The 20,164-nt window shown below is 37.4% G+C and overlaps 1 protein-coding gene across 5 annotated transcripts in view; it reads left to right on the forward strand.

Annotated features, from left to right (window-relative positions):
- The window catches only part of PRKACB (protein kinase cAMP-activated catalytic subunit beta), a 66,634-nt gene that overhangs the window by 36,557 nt on the left and 9,913 nt on the right, over positions 1-20,164 (forward strand). For 4 of the 5 annotated variants that reach the window (XM_030953827.1, XM_030953826.1, XM_030953830.1 and 1 more), the window contains exons 2-7: positions 12,221-12,282; positions 13,198-13,326; positions 15,728-15,826; positions 16,844-16,926; positions 17,439-17,565; positions 19,711-19,806. In XM_030953827.1, the coding sequence (XP_030809687.1) occupies positions 12,221-12,282; positions 13,198-13,326; positions 15,728-15,826; positions 16,844-16,926; positions 17,439-17,565; positions 19,711-19,806 (596 nt within the window). Of the gene's footprint in view, positions 1-9,330; positions 9,386-12,220; positions 12,283-13,197; positions 13,327-15,727; positions 15,827-16,843; positions 16,927-17,438; positions 17,566-19,710; positions 19,807-20,164 lie in introns of those variants that run through there. The other variant, XM_030953828.1, reaches the window with a different exon arrangement.

Raw genomic sequence — 20,164 nt, forward strand, 5'->3', positions numbered from 1 at the left:
GAGGTTTTTTGAAAAGAAAGAGCAGTTAATCACGTATGTGGGGTGTTTGTGTGCATGTGTGTCTGTGTGGTTTTGCTTAATGCTACAAATTTAAAGGACCATTTTTACAAAGATTTCATTTGTGTGCATGGCAGGGAGGAGTTATCCCACTGCCTTACCTAATATCAGCTTATCTATACTTATCTCATACAAATGTGTTGAGGTCATCTTCCCCAGAATGGAAAGTGTGGCTGTCATTTCCTGGGTGTACAAAGTACAAATGTCAAAACCGATGCAGTTATTAAGGCAGTGTTTCAGTACTTTGTACCTGCACGATGGAGATTTGTGGCACAGCATCATTCATGGCTGTTTGAATAAACCCAAATGCAGGCTGTCCCTGAGAGTGCTGTCCCAGCCCCGGGTGTGTGCTCCCCACATCCCTGCAGGGATGCTGGCAGGTGGGAGCACAGCATGGACCTGCTGTGGCCACATTGCCCCGCAGGGACACGATGGCGTCCCGGCGTCCCCGGCACCACCTGCCCCCGCTCAGCCTCGGGGGAGGGGGGAAGCGACAGCCTCTGCATTTCCTCCATGTCACAGCCACCTCCTCTGCTCATGGAGAGGTCTCTCCTGGGGTCAGAAAGTCTCCACTTTTCACCAGCCGGTACCAGGCTGGCTTTTCCATCACCTTTTCCTCTGTTTCTCTTACAGTTAGGTCATAGCCTCCATAGGAATTGAGAATTGTGGAAGTCAGCTCTGTGAATTCTGAGTTTTGGGGTTTTGTTTGGATATTCTCTTATGATTTATGAGTCACAAAGGAATAAATTTCACACAGGCTAGGTGAGAAAGAGGTTACAGTTGTTTGTAACCTCAACAATTATGTTGGTTTTTTGTTTGTTTAGTGGTGGGGGTTTTTGGGGGGCTGGTGGTTCTTCTTAGGGTTGGGGATTTTTTCTTTCCCCTGGGGGTTTATTCTGCAATTTGCATTTGTAGATTTTATTCATCTTGACATGCAGGCTCCCAGTTCCATTAAAACATAGAAATAAATAGGAACAACTTTTAACAGGTGTTGATTCCCAATCAAAAATACCTATAAATTAGTCTAATTTTGACAAGGGAAAGGCAACTATCTCCTGCTCCATCAAGTTTAAGTCTTTGCTGTAAACATTTCCCTATTTAAACCACTTATGCTTTTCAATGCATTTTTGTGGCTGGCTTCACTGCAGCAGTGTTACATTACACCCTGTCAGCGGATAAAATCAGATGCTTTCCTTATGAAAGACGGCCAAGATACAAGTGAAACCTTGATGAAAAAAATATGTATTTTCTTCAATTGCAAGTACAAGTGGCTAATTTTTTCCCCTTTTATTTGTTCCTTTTTTTTCCCTCCCCAGAAAAGGTCTGGTTATATGCTTAGATTTTTTGTTTTCTAGAAAGACTCAAAGGAAAAGGTGGTTTTCTGTTTCTTTGGAGTTAGACTTTTGTTTTGAACAGCTTGAACAGATAAAACTGTAAGGTCAAGTAACTAATAGCCCCAGCTCCCAGGGGTGAAAGGTATAGTCTGCTAAATCTTCTGTTTCACTAAGAATAGGCTTAAAATTTGGAAGTGTCACTAATAACATGATTGGGCTACTACTTTCCAATACTGCAAATAGAGGTAATTGGTGATACAGACATTTGCATTTAAAATACAGATGTGTATGGAGACAGATGGAGCAGTACATGGAAAGGGCGTGAGCCACACTGATGCACTCTGCTGAAATATTGCCCAGTTTTGTGCACACTAGAGCATAGGCATGTGTAAGGAGTGAAGGGTGAAGGGAGGGAGTATAAATATATTGGTTATGTGCACTGAGAACATTTCTAACAGCAAGGGACAATAAGCAGCAATTGATTTTCCCCACTGCTCGAAAGATTGTAAAAAATGGAAGGATGCCATGGAATTTCTGGGTGCCAGAACCACGTATCTTCCTATGTGTGTCTCATGGGTCTAATGCTTTCTTCTTTTCAAAAATTACCTACTGTTACCCATTACCCTCTGACAGCAAACTACAGCAGTTTCTTGGGTGTTAACTTGGGTTTGTGTTTTATTCTAATTCTTGTACAAAATATTTGAAAAAGACAAGACAAAGGCTGCTGCATTTACATAATTCATAAAATACATCCACAAAGCGAACAGTCCCTCACAGTGCTTGGTTTGGGGTAGAAGCAAAAAATGAGAGTAACAGAATTGAGACTTCTTCCAAAGGAAAGGGTATTTGGTATGTTGTAATCTTGAACTCTGACTTTAGTCACCATTACATTACTTATGTATATTTTTTTATCAGAAAGATTTGGTTTTTGCCCTCGTTTTTAGTTAACATCTCAAATTGTTTATATATTTGTTGCTCGTTATTCTGAGAGTTTCTGTTAGTCATGCTGTTGTAGGCCAAAGTTCACAGAAGTTTCCCAGCTTCAATTGTGGAGGTTCTTACGGGTAGTTTTGTAACTTGCACAATGTTTTTGGTGGTTTTTTCTTTATTCATCTTTAGCTGCTGACAGATACCCCAGCCCATTAAGAATTAATGTGGTTTAATTTCTTCAGCTTTTTTTTTTCAGGATTTGCAGTTCAGTTCTATGCAAGTTTTATGCATGCCTCTATGCCAAATAAGTGATGAATTTACCCAGTTTCTCTCTAAAATCTCATTCTTTATCAGAATGGATAATAAGCATTCTTACCTGCTTTTTACTTGCCTTAATCCTGAGACAAACAAAAACTTGTTATTCACCCAGTGTGTTGAATTGTGAAATGCGTTTATTTACATAAGACTTCCTTATTCAGGAAGCCAGTCTCTGCTATTTAAGGGTATAAATGAACTTCTCCTGCTTGGCTGGTTACTGCAGGCAACCCTTTCCTGTAACTATTGAAAGCATGTTCTGCAGGAGCTATGTCAGTGCAGCAATGTGTCAGAAGCTCAGATCTTGTGAGGAGATGAAGATCTATTTTGCTGATTTACAGCTGTGAAGATGTCTTGCTGATCCCAAAGTATCTATATGAGAATTTTTGTGGAGTTTTACTAATGCAAGGGCTGGAACAAGATAGCTTGTGGGAAGTGGGCTTACATGAGTACCCATAGACCAAGATTGGTGCATCTACTATTATTTTTGTGCCTTGTATTAAATATTTGAAAAGAAAGAAAAAAGCAACAAAATAGTTTATCTTCTCAAGTAACTTTTGAAATGCATCCATACAGTGAACAGCCCCTGCAGTTTTTTAGCTTGGAGTATAAGGAAGAAGATAGTTGAGTAAAGCTTCTAAAGGTTTCTTTTAAAAGGAAGGGGTATTTGTGCAGGAGTGTGTGTGGTATTATTCCCTGCTTGCAGGGAATTCGTTAGTAAATATGCAGATAAGATCAACTACCTGCTTACTGTTATGATTTATGTTTACTGTTGATAATAGTCTAGCCATAAAGCCTGGTCTTAGGGATAGCTGCATGGCAGTATGTTATCCTTTGTAGTCACTGAACTGCTGCAAAGAGGAAATGTGGGGCAGTGATATGGAGAGGGAGGTGGGTGCTGACCCATTGGCCAGAATCTTAATGGTGCAGAGAGCTTAACTAGAGGGAATCTGCAGCAGGTGCTGAAAACATTTTTCTTGGTAAGTGGTTTTGACTGTAAGAGGAAAATCTGATTAATTTGTGAATTTGTATTAACTACTAGAATTTGCTAAAAACCTTTACTCAAAAATGTGATACATTTACAAAATACTTCATAGTAGTGCCCTAGAAGATGTTGTTCTTGGAACTCATTCTTAAACTGTATTCTTTTTTTTCTCCCCACATGGTAACCATGGAAATATATGTACTGCAGGAACAAAAAATGTTTGAATTTTGACAATTGTCACACAATTTTCAGCTTTCTTTGTTGTATTGTTAATACCTGTTATATTTCACGCAGGAATGTGGTCTTTTACACTACAGGTCCTGTGATAGTTGTAACATTTTAGATTATTTGCTGGATTAAGTTCAACCACAACTATAGGGGATGGTACTGCACAGCTGCAGCATAATTCCTGATTGCCTACCAAGTACCTCAGTGTATGACAATTGAGTATATTACATCTTAAGATTCTTCAGTTACATGTTAGGATTCTTCACATAGATTTTTTTTCTGTATGAACAAATTTTTTAAATGGAGAGTGTTATGTACTGCATTTGAAAGTAATTGTATTAAACACATAATTCAATATATGCATTATTGTATTGAATAATGGAATTATATTGAATAATGGAATTATTCAATACAATAATTGAAAACCAATAACTTGAATTTAGAATTATTTCTCAGAAGCCTTTTCAGCAGTCCAGGGTGATGTGTTCATGGTTCTGTCATGGTAGCACAAGCTGATAACCTTTCAGAAAAGGAGCAGTTCTGTCCCCCATATTTGCCCACTCACCTCGGGAGAAACATTCATGAGAAGAGAAGAGGGAGCTGCTTCTCTGCTCATTCCCTGCCTTCTGCCCATTACTTTTTAGTCTGGGGTGGATCCCTGACCTGTTTTGCAGTCAGACACAAGAATGCTTTTGCTCTTTCAAGGAAGGGCATTAGAGAAATGCAGGAGTGAGTAACTGTGGGAGGACAGGACTGATGTGGGGGTTTTTCCAGCCCATACTGAACACTGAACTGTAGCCTAACAAACCAAACTGCTATTTCTTGGACTTTAAAGCCTCAAATCACATGGATTGTTGCAAGAGAGGAAGCAGATTTACAAATGTGTCATCTCCTTCAATTAATGTTTCAAGGACGGGAAGAAGGTATGAGTGAGACTCCTTTCATTAAGGCAAAGCCTAGTTTTAATATATTCCAGAACTAATTGAATGCTAGTTCTAACTGATCCATTTAGAGAATTAAAACAAAAACCTCAACTCTAATCCATCAGCAAAAGCTTGCTAATAGCTCTTTAATTTGAAAGGGAAGCTTGGGTAATAAAGAGGGGTGGCAGCCTGAAGGACCAAAATACCTAAAGTTGGGGTGGAACAGGTCTCAGCCACCAGGAATCTGCAGGAGGCTTTGTCACATCCTATACGTGGATGCTCAGATGAAGATATTCTACTTGTCAGCATTGAGGAAGTCTTGCATATCATTATTACTTCAGGATTTGAATAATAGATCCTAGGTTGGATCATAAGTTTTGGTTAGCTGCTATGGTGCTTTTGGCATTTATCTTCTGTTGAGAGAGAAGTTGCTTATTAAAGTATGTGTTTGTAAATTTTGATTAACATTGGGTCAGGAGGCGCTTAATCTTTTAGATTAAGAAAGTGGAGCTTTATCTCATGTATATTTTTTTGTGGAAAATGATTCAACTGGGTCATGGATGCATGTACAACTCTACTGAGCCGTGCTAGTACAAGATTTGATTGTGTTTGTGACTGAAACTACTGCTTTGCATTATACATTTGACTTTACTGATTTACATTATACATCTTGGGTGGGGGGTTAAACAAAATTTCGGGGATTCATGTCATAAGTGACTGTTATTTGGGTTTGGTTCTATCTCCCCAGAGTACCCCTGTTATATTTTTTGGCACTATCAGGGTTTACCACCTTTGAAGCAGTATTTAAGAAAAGATCAAGGGAGAAAGACTGAGCATTGGATTTGAAAATGAAATTAATTATATTGTCTATAATAAAATTAGAAGGAAGTCAGTCTGACTGTGGCAGTTGTGTCCAGTAGAGTATCTACTGCTCAGAATTCAACAAAGATCAGTGTTATCTCTGATGGCTGAAAACCTGGCTCCTGTTCTGATGTGTCTTAATCTGTCACATCTCTTGTACAGGCTGTTGCTGTGTAGCCAGCCAAGAAAAGTGGTGAACTGGGTTCTTTACAGAGCTCTTAACTGTTTTAACTTTGCTTTTATGAAATCCACAAAATACTGTTTTGCTCAAAACATGAAAATCATGCACAGGATTAAAATAAGATTTTTGCCTGTGTTTGAAAATTGAGTTGTAATGGATAAGATCAATTTGTATTTTACAATTGCTGCACACTTTAAATTAACTCCTGAATGTGCTCCTACAAAGATCAGATTCTAGTGCCTTCTTCTAGTTTTTAGGCACAACAGCTGTAATTGGTCTTAATTTACTGTTTTTTCCTGTTTGTCTCCCTTTTTTCCATGCCTCTCTCTTTTCCCATTTCTTCTCCTTTCTTTCCACTATTCTATAGAAAAGTTTACAGTGTACAGTTAGATAATTAGGGCTTCCATTTTAATAGTAAGCTTATATTCAGTGAACAGCAAGCTTAATTCAGTTAATCGACTAATTAGTAGATACATAATTCTTACATGATCATGTAGCTACTAGGAACTATCTGGTTTTGTATTTCAGCAAATGGGCTCTTTCAGAACTGCTCTATGTGTTTGGCTCTTTATTTCTGGGGAGTGTTGGATTTTGGGTTTTTGGTTGTTTGGTTTGGATTGGGTTGATTTGGTTTGGTTTGGATTTTTAACTGAAGCAAGGTTCTTACCCATTTCAGCTGGTAAGTTGGTTTGCTCTGCACCACCTGTGTTTACCATAATTAGTGTTTAAAGAGAAATATGAAGTCAAAATGAGATAAATGATAAATGAGACATTCAGTGGATGCAGTTCATTGATCTAGCCTTGGCAGAAACAAGGCAGACTCCTTGCTGGTCAGCTCTTCACGAGAGAGCCGGTGCCTGTGCTCACTGCAGTGTTCCAACAAGGTGGACTTGCCCTCAACCAGGCTTGTATCACCCGGACTTTTTTCACCCACCATTTTCATATTGTGAGAAACAAATTGTTTTGGTTTTGTTGACAGTCTGTTTCAGTGATACATTTTAGTTTGTGCTTTGAAGTGTTTTCCAGCTATTAAATGGTTAACTGGTGCTCACACTGCTTCATCTGAGTGTATAATAATACTTAACACTTAGCTGTGTTCATTTTGAAACACTTGCCAGGGCAGAGAAACTTTATTTTGAGCCTTTTAATGTTATTCCTGCTAATCAAAAGAGAAATATTTAAAAATTTAGACAACAGGTTAATGGTGTAAGAATGGGACTTAGAACCAGAATCAGAAGCTTCTTACTTGCATCTGAAATATGGTACCATAACCACAGGATTCACTGAGATAATATCTATATACATCTTGATAAAGTTTAAGGCTATAAATACTCTTTTTATAAAAATGAAATATACATATACATTTACCACAGTCTCTTCATACATATTCATTTTTCCATTAAATGATTTAATTAAATAGCCCATTTAACTCCAGACTTCAAATGATTATATTACAGTTTTGGAAGAAAATTTGAATTGTATTTTGATAAAGGGCATTTTAAATACCAGACAGAGATTGGCATTTAGCACAGCAGATGGGGGTTTGTAGTGGTGCCCAGTGTTTAGTCTTAATCAGTTTAGTTCTTGCTTTCTTGCTGTGAATCCTAGCCAAATACTTTTTTTTCCCCCTTACAAAAAAAATTCCTGGCTTGCTGGCTCTTGTGGGAGATGTGATTGAGAATAACAAATACTGTGCATGTGGGAGGTGGGAGAAAGGCAGAGTAACTCATGGTAACTCTCAGGACTGCTCCATCTGTGACCCCTTTCCCTCTGCTGTCATTGCAATCCTGCAACTGAGAGGTCCTCACCCTCTTGATTTTTTTTCAGGAACTTGCTTCTGATTCACTTGCCCTTAAACTGTGTTTTAGGTCAAAGTATTCATTACAGTACTCATACCCTTAGTTAACAATGTTTTTATAAGCATGTTAACTTTTCATGGAAACGATCAGTAAAAGAAGCAAACATATTGTGAACTGTGTGAATATACTAATAGAGACCAATCCCTTCTTTGGGGTGGGCTCAGGGGTGTTTCTGTTTTGCATGTAGCAGAGTTGTTTCATTTATTTGGGTTTTGTTGGTTGGTTTGCTTGGGGTTTTCTTTAATTCCTCCTATGCTGGCATTACTTAGGAACCTCTGGATGTTGGGTTCCTCTTCCCTTAGAACACTGTTCTAGCAGACTTTCCTGCTTATCCTCCTGTTGCCTTGCTTCCAAGTACAGCTCTCCACAAGGCTCCTGTCATATGCAAGGGAGTGGCTGAGGCCTTGTGTTGTGGTGGTTGTAGCACTGCTTCTGACTAAGGTGAACCAGAGCAGGCAGAAGAAAGACTGCTTCAAGTCATTCACTTGTGGTCCTTGGCCATTATTCTATTTCTTCCCACCTTCTGAATTTCACCAGATGTCCTGCTTTGGGTGTTTGCACTGCATAGAACCTGCCTCTCCTGCCAAGGCTTGCTCATGCTGGTCACAAAGGGCTGGGTTTGTGCTGTGTGTTTGTGCTTGCCTGATCCCTGGACAGCTGGTGGGTGCATCCTCTCTGCTTCCAGCTGGTGTCCTTCCTGCCATGTTCAGTTGTTTCTGCTGTGGTCCTTGTTGTGCTGGTGCTGTTACCTGTGCTTTGCTGTCTCCTTCTAGTACCTTCCTTTCTTGAGCAGCAGCTCCTCCTACTTTGCTTTCAGCCTCCTGCACTCCACCTTCCACTGTACCAGCAAACCCAGTCTGAGCATTGTTTGCTGCCGGTCTGTGCATACCCTCCTTGCCCCACTCTCATCTTCCCTTTGCTCAGCCACAGACAAGTGATCCTTCCTCTTCAGTGTTTATGGGAACCTGTATATCCATATGCTTAGCTCCTTTTTTCTGACAGCCTTACCAAATTAAATCATGCTCATATGGTGTCCGTACCAGATCCCTGTGTACATTCCACTTTGCATACAGTAACTTCAGCTGTGCAGTTTAGACTTCTCCAGTTGCTGTTATTGGGTAATAGGGCTGAAATCCGATTGAGATTTTTTTTTTTTTTTTGGAGACTGCTTGCCACTTCTTTGCTATCTACCACATGCCATGCAATTCACACATGCTGTCTTCTGGAACAAAGTGCTAAGTAGTGGGAAGATCACCCGATTACAGGTTTTATTGTGATCCAGCATGCTGTGATGAAGATAGATACACTATTGTTAGCAACAGTTCCGTGGATGTGTATGTCTTGGAATAGCTTAATAATTAAAGATGCCAACTTGATCTCCTGAAGTTTTCTAAGCTGTGGTTATTTCTGTGATGCATCATCTTTTTTTCATACTGATTTTAGCTGCCTTTGGTGATTTTTTTTCTTTCTTTGCTCAAACATTCTGTGATTTAACATGAGTCATTCTGTCTGTGTGGGAAAGGGCTGGTTTATTGCAGGGTCTGTTCTTGAGTGGGGAGGGGAAAGGGTGGAATGTATTTGTGTTTTCTATGTGTTTGTTGTGGAAATGCATAAAACTTTTTTTTCTTCTTCTCTTTCTTTCCTCTCTTCATCATCTCATCTGTGTGGGTGAATGTTCCTGCAAACCCTTGGGGAACCTATAGAGACGTTTGGTATGCTCATTCCTTCATTAGTGCCCAAAGTCACAGATGCTAGGTACAGTTTAGACTAGAAAAGCAAACAAGAGCCACATCATCACAATGTAAGGTGGCTAAAAATGTGCACTTGGGGAAAACCTCTAAGTCATCATCTATTACACCTATTTGTTTGCATCATCACAGTAACACCAATGGCCACTGCTACCCAGTTGGCGTAAATTTTGATTCTGCACTTGAAAGTAGAAATTAAATGTGTTCTCCTCTAGCAAGAGCTGCTGTTTGGTGCTTGAGAGATAATTTTCAAAAGTTCAAATTCCAAGTAGTGTTTTGAGAAATGACTGAAGTGCATGCACTTAAATTGCCTAAGTTCTATTTGAAAGCACCTGTGGAATTGTGTTGAGGTGTAGGAGCCCAGGTGACCTCTGAAAGTGAGAACCAGGCATAATTCAATGTACTCTGTCATTAGGAAGAAATTGATTTTAACAAAACTGAGCACAAAACATTAAACTGTTTTTAAAAGACAGTGATTTTCAGATAAGTTATTACCCTTGGGTAGCTTTATTTTGAAAATGTGTGTTCAATGCTGCTTTCTATGAAAAGAGGGCCAAAGTAAAGTAGAACAATGTAGGAGTTTTGTTGCAGGAGAGCTTGTGGCTTAGTGGTATTCTAGAAATGAGAGATTTTTCTCATGAATCCACAATTTGAATATTTCCAGCTGGATCACATTTAGTTCATAAACAGCATTCTTTATTCCATAAGTAGAACAGAGATAAAAATGACTGTAAATGTCATTGTATATTTTTATAAATACTGAATAGTCATACTTCAATGTGAAATAAGCAGCAACTTAAAATATTTATTTATATGAACAGAGATGGCATGAGGGATATTTAAACATATGTACTGTAATAACATTAAAAAAAGCAATTACTTTGTGTTGTGGTTGTGCTATGTAGTGTTAATGTTCACTTCCAAGCTACAGCCACTAAAGTTTGAAGGCTCAGCTTTTTGATAATCTTAATGATTTTCCTGGGTTTTTTCTTGTCATTAAGAGAAAATATTTGTGCTACTTTGACATAAATTGATGTTTGAAAAACTATATCATTATTCCTCACTTGATCAAGTCATCTCGGTTCTCCTAATGGAAGAAGGATCATCAAACATGAATTTGGACATTGCTAGTTTCCGGTTTTTGTGTTGAAAATTATTTCATGCCACAGGAAATCCTGTCCTGTCTTCAAATTAGGATAATTAAAAGTCATTACATGAATAACCTCTATAACTTATAAACAAAGGAAATATTTTCAACACACAGGATAAATACGTTAACATTTTTTGCTGATTAGCCACTAAAATATTTTTAACTCTCAGTTAGTTTTAATACCATTTTGCCAGTTTCTTTGATACAAACTGTGTTTTTATTGCTCTTCTTAACCATAAATTTAGAGTACTGAATATGTTCCTCCTCTGTGATATTGCTTGTTTCTCTTCAAATAACATTGCTGAGTGGATATTATGCTTTAAACACTTTTCTAATGTTGAGAAAAGCCAGAACTTTTGACAACTACAAAATTACCATTTTACTTAGTGCTCCATCAGAGCCAGTGGTAGTGGGAGCTGTAAACCTCCTTTGAGTGTTTTGTGGTAATCAAGTCCCATAGCACACCCAAGAAGGGGGGAAAAAAGGAAAAAATTTATTTACAACCAGCCTTCTCCAGGGCTGTTGCTGTTTTTACTGCTGCTGGAAATGTACCAGTATAAGAAGAGAATTTTTGAAGTTTTCTTTGTCAACATTAGTATTCACTGAAAAGTACAAGGAAGTTCTGATTCATCAAGTGATTTGTTTACAACCTGTTATAAACCTAATTTTTTGACTGTCAGAATGTAAAATACAGTTGCTAAAACACAGAGTGCTAGATATTGACCAGAATAATCTTGGCATATTGTGGTGTATTTTTAGCAGTTGCTTGTGGCAGAACGTCACAGTACAGAAAAAACACTGTTATTAATGTTGTATTATGTGAAATGATTCAGAGAACACACAACCAGTATGATATTTTCTTGATTCAGTGACTCTTTCAGAACCACAGCAATGTCTGAAACACCTCCCATTAATGACTGTGCATGAAGTAATCCACATTGATCTGGCTGAGCATTGATATTCAAAAAAAAGAGAACAGCTGAGAGATGATCTGAACAAAATATTTTGGTGCACATTTTAAACAGTCATCCAGAATTTTGCCATTGTACATTCCTTCAGTTTCAATGGAAAATCAATATTAAAACTGAATATTCTCTGACTGTGGGCATGCCTAGTGTGCAGTGTTGTTGTAGCCCTGTGCTTTGTCTTTGCTTGCAGTAATGCTGTCCATTTGGTCCTTGAGCTTGCAAACAGCCTTTAAATAAAGGTGATGAGGGGAAAAAGCAATGAGATTGACATTACATTCAAGCAGCTGAAAGAAAATGCAACATTTAAAGAGATAAGAAGTCAATCTTTGTGGAATGGCTATTTATAAATGTCAGGTGTTTGGTTTTTTCCCAGCTGAATTAAGAATGTCTGACATCACCTTAAAGCCTGCTTGCCTATAGAGTATTTGAGCTATTAGAGCTGGTAAAGTTTAAGTAATTTGTGTAGAATGATGTAGTTACTCCAGAACTTAGATATCACCTGGAGATACAGTAGAAGTTCTAGAGGCATTGATGCTTGCTTTCATCCATGGTGAAAATAGCATATTATCAATTGAAGAAAGAAGTTGATAATGAAGTTTATGTATTTTGTTAACAAAGCATCTCCGTTGCACTCATGATGAGTTATATTAATTGATATGTACTTTTTTTGTGTGTTTTCAGTGAAAGAGTTCCTAGCCAAAGCCAAAGAAGACTTTTTAAGAAAATGGGAAAGCCCCCCTCAGGTATCAGTCATTTAAGCATTCAGTAATTTTCTGTATTGCATTTTTTGGATAATGTTATCAGTATGTTATCAGTCTGTAATGAATAGTGCAGAAATAATTTTAGTGCAATTTGTAAAGGAGTTTCAGGTTGTTTTAATGCCAGCTTTGTCACTTTCCATTGAAGTTTATCAACAAAGATTCTCAAGTCTTCTCCAGATTTGAGCTGATAAAATGCTCCCACTGAACATTTTCTCTTATGAGAATGATGTTCACAATGAACATGACAAGACTCAAAATCTATTGGCATGTTTTTAGTTGGCTTTTTTTAATACACAGAAACATTGGCACATCTGTAATTTACCATGTTAATGATTTCTGCCATGATAGTAAGTGGAATTAAGATTATTAAGACTACTGCATAGGGCTTGGGAGCTGGTTAAGGAGCTTGTTAGAGGGAAGTCTTGTAAGGTTTGGGATTTTGGGGAAGATTCTAGTTCTAATGCAATATTTGAGATGCTATGGAAAGGAGTGTCTGAGAAAATGTACTGGGGGATGTGCTCTTCAGACAACTCTCATGTAGAACTATCTCTAGAGACTGGGGTCTTTTGCATGTTCTAATATTCTTGATCATGAAGCATGAAGGGATTATTTATCTGCATGTTATATTCATGATCTGTTTACTGCTAGATGTTCCTTACTAAGCATGTATGGACAGCTGTATGGACAAATTACAGACATGTTGATTCTTCTGTTTTAAGGAGTGCAATTTAAAATCTCTTTTTTAAAATTTGACCAATATCAAATTATAACAGTATAGTTGGCTATAGTTATCTTTGTTAAATGTAGTATTTCCCAACTCTTTTCCATAACTCAATTAATACAGTTAAAATTCTCTTTGGTATTATTGTAAACAATGTGATTATATCCTACATATAGAATACTGCTGGCCTAGATGATTTTGAGCGGCAAAAAACCCTTGGAACAGGATCATTTGGGAGAGTAATGATGGTGAAACATAAATCCACAGAACAGTATTATGCTATGAAGATACTGGACAAACAGAAGGTTGGTATAATTCATTGTGGGTTTTGTGCTACAGAATAGTTTGATTTTTTTTTTTCATAGAAAACCCAATTTTTTGCATCTAAAGTGTTCTCCTGTCATAATGGTGTCTAACTTGTATTTTTAAAAAATCTACTGAAATTAAAATGACATTCCAGCATAGTACAAATAAAGACAGCCCAGCCATTTCCACCCATGTGGAAATGTGCCTCAGCATTACCTCAGTATGGCTGGTGGCATCCTGCAGGGAGAGCATCCCAGTGCTGCTCAAAGAGTCCACCACCAAATTTCAGACTCTCAGCTGTTTTTTTACTTTGAACCCTTTTTTGTGAATGGCTGAGTGGTGATTACTGGAGGAGTTTAGGAAATAACATCTTACTTCAGAAAGCTGCCATAAAAATACTTAAAGAGTTTTTTTTTTAAAGTTAATTAAATTCATTACTACCTCTCAAAATTGGAAAGTTATCTGGAAAAAGCAAAGAGGTCACATTTTTAACTGCAGTGGACAGCAGTAAATGATTCCCAGGATCATAAAGATGTTTGCATCCAGACATCAGTCTTCTGTTCATAAATTAGATGGTTTTGTATATAATAAGAAATCTTGATGTGTTCCTTTATGAATTACCTGTTTTTTCTACTTAACTTAGCATAATTATTTTTTATGTGTTCCATTAGAAATATATTGGTAGCTTCCATTAATTGTTAGAAAAATAGAGGATGGTTTGGTAAGAATACATTTCTATCTCTTTGTTTATGACAGAAAACATACAGATGTCTGAAATTAGACAATGGGCAGGCTGCCTATAATTTTTCATTTCCATTTTGCTTGAAAAAAAGGGAAAGCATCCAGTGTATATCTTTGTTATCCAATCTCATGCTTGATTCATAGAACATGAAAAAAAATGTAATAGATGTTGATGCAGCTAGGAGTTTTCTGTGTAAGGATGTTATTCCTTTGTCTGCCTTGAGTTAGAAAGGCTGTAACATGCCACTGCTTGGCTAGTTTAATCAGGTAACTGTTTTTTGAAAGAAAAAAATCATGAACAAGAGCCTGGGCACAAGCAAGCTGTTGGAGACTCTGCCATTAGCAGACACCTTTTGGTTTATGGGGAGCTGATACTGGCCATGCCCTGAGCCTGGGCTGAAGTGTGAACAGAGCTGCGTCTGAAGCCCCAGTTGGACATTCTGAAGTGTTAAACAGCAGCTTCAGCCTGGGGTGTTGCTCCATCCCCCTGCACTACCGTACTGTGGGGAGATGCAGGAGCAGGAGTGAAGTCTGGTCTGGCATTGCAGCTGAACACCTCACAGACAAGAGCCTTGGCTTTCTTGCTTGGATGGACAAGATCTTTCCAGCATTGTAGCTTTTTAGGGATGAAGGAGATACTTCCCACAAATGAGTTGATTTGAGCAAAACCTTTATTTGTACCCTGAAGATCTGGAATTCAAAAGAGGTTTCATTTTTTAAAATCATTATTTCCTTTGTATGATGTTTATTTCAAAACAGTAGTGAGTTGTTTATAGGTACTACTTTTTGCTTCTAAAATTAAATTTAAATACTATTTCATTCAGGATTGGACTATCTTGATTATCTCTTATTTATAGCAGTCAGATTTGATTTCCAAACATAAAAGCAGACTTGTTTTGAACACTCATGTACATTTTCTTCTCTTTTCCTATGGAGTAAGGAAAAAACCCCTAACTTTACTTGGAAATCACGCCATTCTGAAAATGGGTTATAGATAAATTGTGCAATTGGGATTAAATAAAATGGATATAATTTATTATGCACCGTGGGGGTCTAACAAGAAAACTGATTATTAATTGTTGAGAAGGAAAGATCAGAAACCTGCCACGTGCTGCCTTGTTAGCACCCTAACATTTTAATGGGTTATAAGAAGTAACTTGTTCATAAATGTGGAGATTTTGAATTTGTATTCTCCTTAGTTTTGTCACTAATGTGTGAGCTGTATAACATAAGCCTGTTTACTTCTGTTCACAGGTAACAAAATTCATAACTGTGTCCTACACAGTTTCCTGCCTTTCATAGCAAAGGGTCCAAAGATCAAGTGGATTTTATTGAAGTGCTGAGAAAGTATGGCCATAATAAACATAAACCTTTCATAGAAAATGCAGACAGGTTTTCCTTACTGACTCTTACACTCAGCAAGTAGGAAGAAACACTATTTGTAGAGTTGTCTGCCAACCCTATTACACAAGTGTTACTCTTTAAAATGTTATTAGACTTTTTAATCGTTTCTTGGTTCTGTTACTGTACTAGGAATCCATAAGGTTTTTCATTTTCTGTAAAGTTACAGATTCGCTTTCAATTAATTGTTTAACACTGAAAAGTATCAAGAGCTATAAAATATCACACTTAAGCTGAAGATTTTTTTTTCTCTCCTAGGTCGTCAAACTGAAGCAGATAGAACACACACTGAATGAGAAGAGGATATTACAAGCAGTGAACTTTCCTTTCCTTGTTAAACTGGAGTATTCTTTTAAGGTATTCACTTTCAAAGTAGTTGTTGGGTTTCAGGGAAGTGCATGCTTACACTTTAGATATTAAAATATATAACTTTTACTGTACAATAGTTCAAGTATTTTTGTTTTCAAAGATGCTTCATTTGGCACTGTTGCCAGGGCTTGAGTAGGAGTGGAGTGCACTCGTGTACACTTCATATACCCCCGTTCATCAGGTAATGTTTGAAAGGATATCTCCAAATAAAAAAAGAAAAATTAAGTTAAACTCCTCAGAGTTTTCTCTTCTCTTGGAGGGCAGCTGGATTGTACAGCAAGGCAGCTTTAAGGCTTCATTTTACCTTTGAGAGATATCAAAGCGTGTCTTCTGTACCACTATATAGAATGGTAAATTTGTAATTGTTCTGCAGATCTTTTTGCTCAAGATTTATACCTGAGGCGGGTCTTAATGACAGTTTTAACCATGAAGGACAGTTTTAACATGAAGCTAAGTTCACAACTTCGAGCTTAGCTTCTAATTTAATGACAGTACATACTAGTTAGTCTGTAAAGAAATTGAGGAGCATTCTAGTTTATGGAGTGATGTGTGCCTTCTTTTTTCCTTTTTTCTTTTTTTTTAATTTTAAATGAGCACACATGTTCTACCTTAATCTTTAGAGGTTTGTGGTTTGGGGCAGGGGCTGTGGAGACAAGAGTACCTCAGGTTGTCAGTTATAAGTATTGAAGAGTTCAAGGTCTTGCCTTGCAGTAGGCATCTTACGCTCTCTTCCATCAGGTCTCTTACATGCCAGTCTGCATCTGGACCTCGCTAAGTATCTTTATCAGATTCACTTTAAAATGTATTTCTTGAGACATATGATGCTTCTTTTGCAGTTTTTCAAGAATTTCTACCTATGTTGCATTACATTTGTCAATGTCATTGGATGGCGACAATTTTTCATTTTCATTCATTAGTAAAATGTACTTCTTGTAGGAGTTGTAGAGACTCTAGCATGCCTAATGTGCATTTGTGTGTGTTTACTTGTCTCCCTAATTTCCTTAGGACAATTCTAATTTATACATGGTAATGGAGTATGTTCCTGGGGGAGAAATGTTTTCACATCTAAGAAGAATCGGAAGGTTCAGGTAAGAGTATTAATGACACTATTCCTTTAAGAAGGCTTAATTTGCTGATTTGGGAAGAGGGGTTTGTGAAATTTGTTAGCATTAAAGAAAAAATTCTGAAGGGTTAAGTGCATTTACCCCTTGTTCAGTGGACTTAAATTAGGCAGTGAAGAACTCCTACTTATTTTTCATTTAGTTAATACAGGCATTTGTGATCTGTGCATGATAGAATCTTGGAATTCCTATGCATATTGTCACTGAAATTCATGGTAGTTTCTAAAAGTAAAATTTGAAGTCAAAGCTCTGCACTGTGGGATACATTCACCTTGATTTGCATGTGTATTTTAGCTGCAAGACTTAAATTTAGGGAATGTATGTATCAATTCTAAAAATGTTTGGTTTTGCTTTCTCTTGTTGCACAGTAAAAGAACCAGTTAAAAGATACTTACTTTGTCTATCCCTGACAGTTAGATGGTTGTTTTGGTACCTTAGCATAGCATTGGGGTACTTAATATTCTTTTAATTCTTCACAGTGAGCCACATGCACGGTTTTATGCAGCTCAGATAGTGCTAACATTTGAGTACCTCCATTCATTAGACCTCATCTACAGAGATCTAAAGCCTGAAAATCTTTTAATTGATCAGCAAGGATACATCCAGGTATGTATTCTTCATATATCTCGGGATGAAGTTTTGTCTTGCAGTGTAGATTTAGGTAATTTGAGAAAATGTGTTTAGAATAAATGATCTGTTAGCATGTTTGTGTGGAGCATTCAAATGCCATACAGTCTAGTAATGGTTAAAACCCTTGGGTTGTACTTCCTCTGACTAAAATTAAGTATGCACAGTAGAGCTGTCTGCAGTTGAGCCAGTTGTCAGGATTTCCCTTGGGGTCTGTGGTGAGAAGTAGGTGATTACATGGCTCTGTTCATCTGACCTATTTTATACGTCTGCCCTAGAACAGATGAAAGATGCCCTAAAATGTTTGTTTCTCTGCACTGTCTGTATAAGGAGTTTAGGAAAACCAGCTTAGATGTTAGCCCTGACATGATAGTACTTAATGTCCATCAGATGAGTCCCGCCCTTGGAGAGTCTGAGCCTTCCCAGCACAGGGGTGGGAGCTGAGTTGAGGTCTGCACTGCAGTGCTCAAATAACAGCTTTTGTTTTACAACAGCCTCTCATGGCACCTTCTCATCTTCCTCTTATCTCTTATGTTTTTAGCTAAATGGCAAATGGGAAGGCAGAGTGCAGCAACAAGCACTCTGCAATGCTTGCAATGTGTAGCCCTTAAACTTAAAAGGAAGTTCTTCCCTCATTGTGTCACCTTTTGCCACAGCAGAATCTAAACAAGAAAATGCATAATAAAAATGTTTGAGAGAAGTGTAAAGGATTCCTATGTTATGTTGTTTATAACTGTAAGACAGTTTTTTTGCATGGAGTCTAAGATAACACTGTAGGGAGAAGATCAATACAAGTTTAACGTAGTTGGGGAGCACCATTAATGTATGGCTGGTTTACTCCATTTGCTGTGACTGCTTTAGTCCAGCACTGGCAGCTCTCTCTGTGCAACAGCATGTTTCTGTGATGGTGGCAGAGGGAGGCTTGTGTTCATATGTTGATGCTGCAGCTCCAGCTTCATTTTCTTTTTGTATTTCAAAGCCATTACTGTTTGTCCCATATCTGCAGTGTATTCTTCATACGTAGACTGATGTGCATTCCCAAACACAGAAATGATTCTTTGCTGACTGAAGCAGGTCTCTCCAGTCAGCATGTCACCCACTCCATTCAGTTCCAGCCGCTGATGCTGTTGTTTCTACCAAAAATGGAAAAAAGCTGCCTTAATAGTTTGGCTTCTTTAGTTGTGACATTAATGTACAGCAATCAGCACGGGTTATTGTATAATTAGCAATGATTCTCATTTGGTACAGTATGTTTTCTCAAGAAATGGGTTGAAATTGATACCAAGAAGGAGGAAACAAAAGAAACAAGCACAGACTTAGTAGCTTGAAACTGATCCCAGAATTCCTCATGTCATTACCTGGGTTCTATATGTATTCCACAGTATGGTCCAGGTAAAAACACAGACACAGAGTTCTGAAAACTTACTGTATAAAACATGACAAGTGAAATGAGGAATTTATAATGTCCAAGTACTTGCCATTTGTGAGTACAGTTATTGCTACATTCCCCCCCCCCCAGGCCTCAAATAAACAAACTTGACTCTGATTATGCTTTCAAAGATACTCAGAATCAGAAGTTACTGGAAGACCTCTTCTATGTTCTATATGTCTTATTCCCACACTAATTTTACATATGACCTTTATACACTTATGCAATAAAATTCAAAATTTACAAGACTGGGGGATATATTGACCCTTTTTGTGATTCATTTATTTGTTAACTAAAGGAAATGGTAGATACCTTGTTTATATTCTTCAAATTTTCAGCATTACAAACAGTCTGATGTTAAAATATAACAAAAAATAATAATGTAATTGCAGTACATGTGGAAGATTAGTAAACCATAGTTTCCACTGATTTTTAAATTATAAATAGAAGCTGGTGTCAGGGTGATAATACATATTTTGTGTTCTTTATTAATTTTATCATGAGACCTATTTATCTGACTTAGACGTACCAGGAAGACTGACTAATAAAGGTACATCTGACTATATGATACTATGTAATTTGAGAAATAAATTTTTCCCTTGTAAAAATGGCTTTCCAAAATATTTCCAAAGTACTTAATTTTAAATTTTTTTGTAGCAAGGCACTTACAATCAATTTATTTCTTCTGATGGCAGGTCACGGACTTTGGCTTTGCAAAAAGAGTAAAAGGCAGAACTTGGACGTTATGTGGGACTCCAGAATACCTGGCACCTGAAATAATTCTCAGCAAGGTACTTTGTCTTGTTATTCAGCCATGCATTTGATGTAGTTAAAGCTTCTCACCCAATTATCAAGCTCTGAGATAAAAAGTTGCTGATACTTCCAAAAATTAATTGATTAGTCAATTGACACAAAATGCAGTCATTGCATTGTAAATATTTGTTCAGTGTGCCAAAATTTATGCCAGATAAGGAATTTTCACATGACTGTACCAAACTTTGTACATATGCTTGCCACATAAGTTGTAAGGAGCAAAGAGATTTAAAGAACCTGTAATTAGGTTATTTAACTAACATCCTTATCAGAAGAACAGATCTGAGTGATTACATTCTGAAGTGTTAACACACTAGGACAAGAACTCCAGAGGTA

The sequence above is a fragment of the Camarhynchus parvulus genome, chromosome 8 (assembly GCF_901933205.1).
Source record: "Camarhynchus parvulus chromosome 8, STF_HiC, whole genome shotgun sequence".
In the NCBI taxonomy this organism is placed as follows: Eukaryota; Metazoa; Chordata; class Aves; order Passeriformes; family Thraupidae; genus Camarhynchus; species Camarhynchus parvulus.